Consider the following 2,138-nt stretch of genomic DNA (forward strand, 5'->3'; position numbering starts at 1 on the left):
ATTACAATATTAAAGAACCCACTAGAAACAGGGATTTGGGGGGTAGTAGGAAAAACATATTTATAATGGCTAATTTTACACCCCCAGAGAAGTGTTGGGCATTTTTGCAAGAATCTTCTCTGAACCCACTGATCCAGATGCTTAAAGCAGCCATCATCTCTCAGCTGCTTCATTGGACTGAAACCGAACAGGATCACTGTAATGTTAAAGCTCTTTTAGGAATGTTGAAAGAACTGCATAAGGTAAGGGTTATTCTAAAGGAATGTATGTACTGTTTTATTTAATCAAAATCCCTTAAGTCTCAACCAACTGGACTTCTAAGAAGTCAAATAAAAATTATGAGGAGTCAAATGTTTTTTAAAAGAATGTAGAAAAGGGAAATATTTGGCACAAAACAATTAGGGATTTAAAAGTTGAGAAACTTTAGGAGGACTTAAGATGTTTTGTAATGGACTTCTTTCATTAAGAAAAAGTACACTGCACTTGTAATTCCAGCTACTCTGGAAGCTAAGGTGGGAGGATGGCTTGAGCCCAGGAATTTGAGGCTGCAATGAGCTATGATTGTGCCACTGTACCCCAGCCTAGGTGACAGAGCAAAACCACATTTCTTAAAACAAAAGTAAAGTACACTGAAGATACTGCTACATGTAACAACATACAACAACATGGATGAATCTCAACACAGTGATGAACAAAAAACACACCAAAAATTACACTGTCTTCTTTTATAAGAATTTTAAGAACAAGCACAGCTCATCTATAATGACAGAAAGCAGAATGGTGTTACCTCTTGGGAAGGGCAACTGGCTTGGAAGGAGCATTGGGGAGCATCCTGGGGCCTGCTAGAAATGTTCCATGTCTTCACCTGGACAGTACTTACCCAAGTGAGTATGTGTATAAAAGCTCACCAAGCTGCACATTTAAGCTTTATGCACTTAGTCAATGTATGTGGTAAGAAAAAAAAAAAAACCCAGAATCACATAGAAAAACCCTCCCTGAAACTAGGAGCGAGCCAAAAGACCAAAAAATGACTAGGACAAGCCCAGCTTGATGAGTAGATGTATCTATTAGGACTTACACACAGGGTACTCCTGGACTCCTGGACGGCAACAGGACAGCTCTAGAGATCTGTGCTGCCTCTCATCTCTAAACTGCTTTCAAGTGAATTTTCTGGCTCAAAGAGCTACAGTGTTTGAGCCATGAGACTGTTTATCTTGGCAGGTTCTCAGATACTCTCCAGGATGTTTGGGTTCTCAGGGACACCTGCTCCTCAGCTGGGCACCATGGCCTTGGCTCATTGCCTGGCCCTCAGGGTTAAGACACTGGATAAACACCCTTAAGTAACTTGGTGGGGGACTTATCACACTACACATGTGTGATTTCTTTTTTATTTCTTTGAGACAGAGTCTAGCTCAGTTGCCCAGGCTGGAGTACAGTGGTGTGATCTTGGCTCACTGCAACCTCTCCCTCCTGGGTTCAAGCGATTCACCTGCCTCAGCCTCCCGTATAGCTGGGATTACAGGCACCTGCCACCACACCCAGCTAATTTTTGTATTTCTAATAGAGACAGGGTTTCACCATGTTGGCCCGGCTTGTCTCGAACTCCTGAACTCAAGTGATCCACCTACATGAGCCACCATGCCCAGCCCAAATATGTGATTTATAAATGAAACATATATGTTTTATTTGTAACTTAGTAAAAATTAAATAGAAAGGAAGAAAAGTTCACTGAGGACTATGGCCAGAACAAAGAAAGGGCCCAATGGATACTGTTATATCAACTCAGTCTGTCTATATCAGAATATTTGCTAAATCCCACTGTAGAAATATCAAATGAGGCCGTTAGGATTTGGTGTCCACATTCTCTATGGCCATGTCAACATCAGGGTCACCAAGAATGCAAAGTCTGTTTTAGTAGCGTTACCTAGAGTCAGTGGTATCTAGAAGTCACTGGGCTTGGTTACATCATCCTCATTCTGCTTTGGGTGGTAGTCCCAATAAATAGAAATCGGACTCTTGACTAGATCTAAAGATGGACATAAACGTGTTACAGATGAGTATCTGAATTCCCACAGTGATCAGTGATTCACAGAAGATCTCTTAAATTCTGGAGATGTAGATCAGAGTAATGAGCACTA

At 41.3% G+C, this 2,138-nt stretch overlaps 1 protein-coding gene across 1 annotated transcript in view; it reads left to right on the forward strand.

Moving 5' to 3' along the window:
- Positions 1 to 242, forward strand: part of LOC105527293 (probable E3 ubiquitin-protein ligase HERC6) — a gene marked incomplete at both ends in the record, with an annotated part of 47,201 nt that extends 46,959 nt beyond the window's left edge. Inside the window, one exon of the mRNA XM_011963586.1 lies at positions 88 to 242. Coding sequence (XP_011818976.1) covers positions 88 to 242 — 155 coding nt within the window. The remainder of the gene's footprint in view (positions 1 to 87) is intronic.
- Between the last annotated feature and the right edge of the window lie 1,896 nt (positions 243 to 2,138).

Source organism: Colobus angolensis, unplaced genomic scaffold (assembly GCF_000951035.1).
Source record: "Colobus angolensis palliatus isolate OR3802 unplaced genomic scaffold, Cang.pa_1.0 Scaffold615, whole genome shotgun sequence".
Classification (NCBI taxonomy): Eukaryota; Metazoa; Chordata; class Mammalia; order Primates; family Cercopithecidae; genus Colobus; species Colobus angolensis.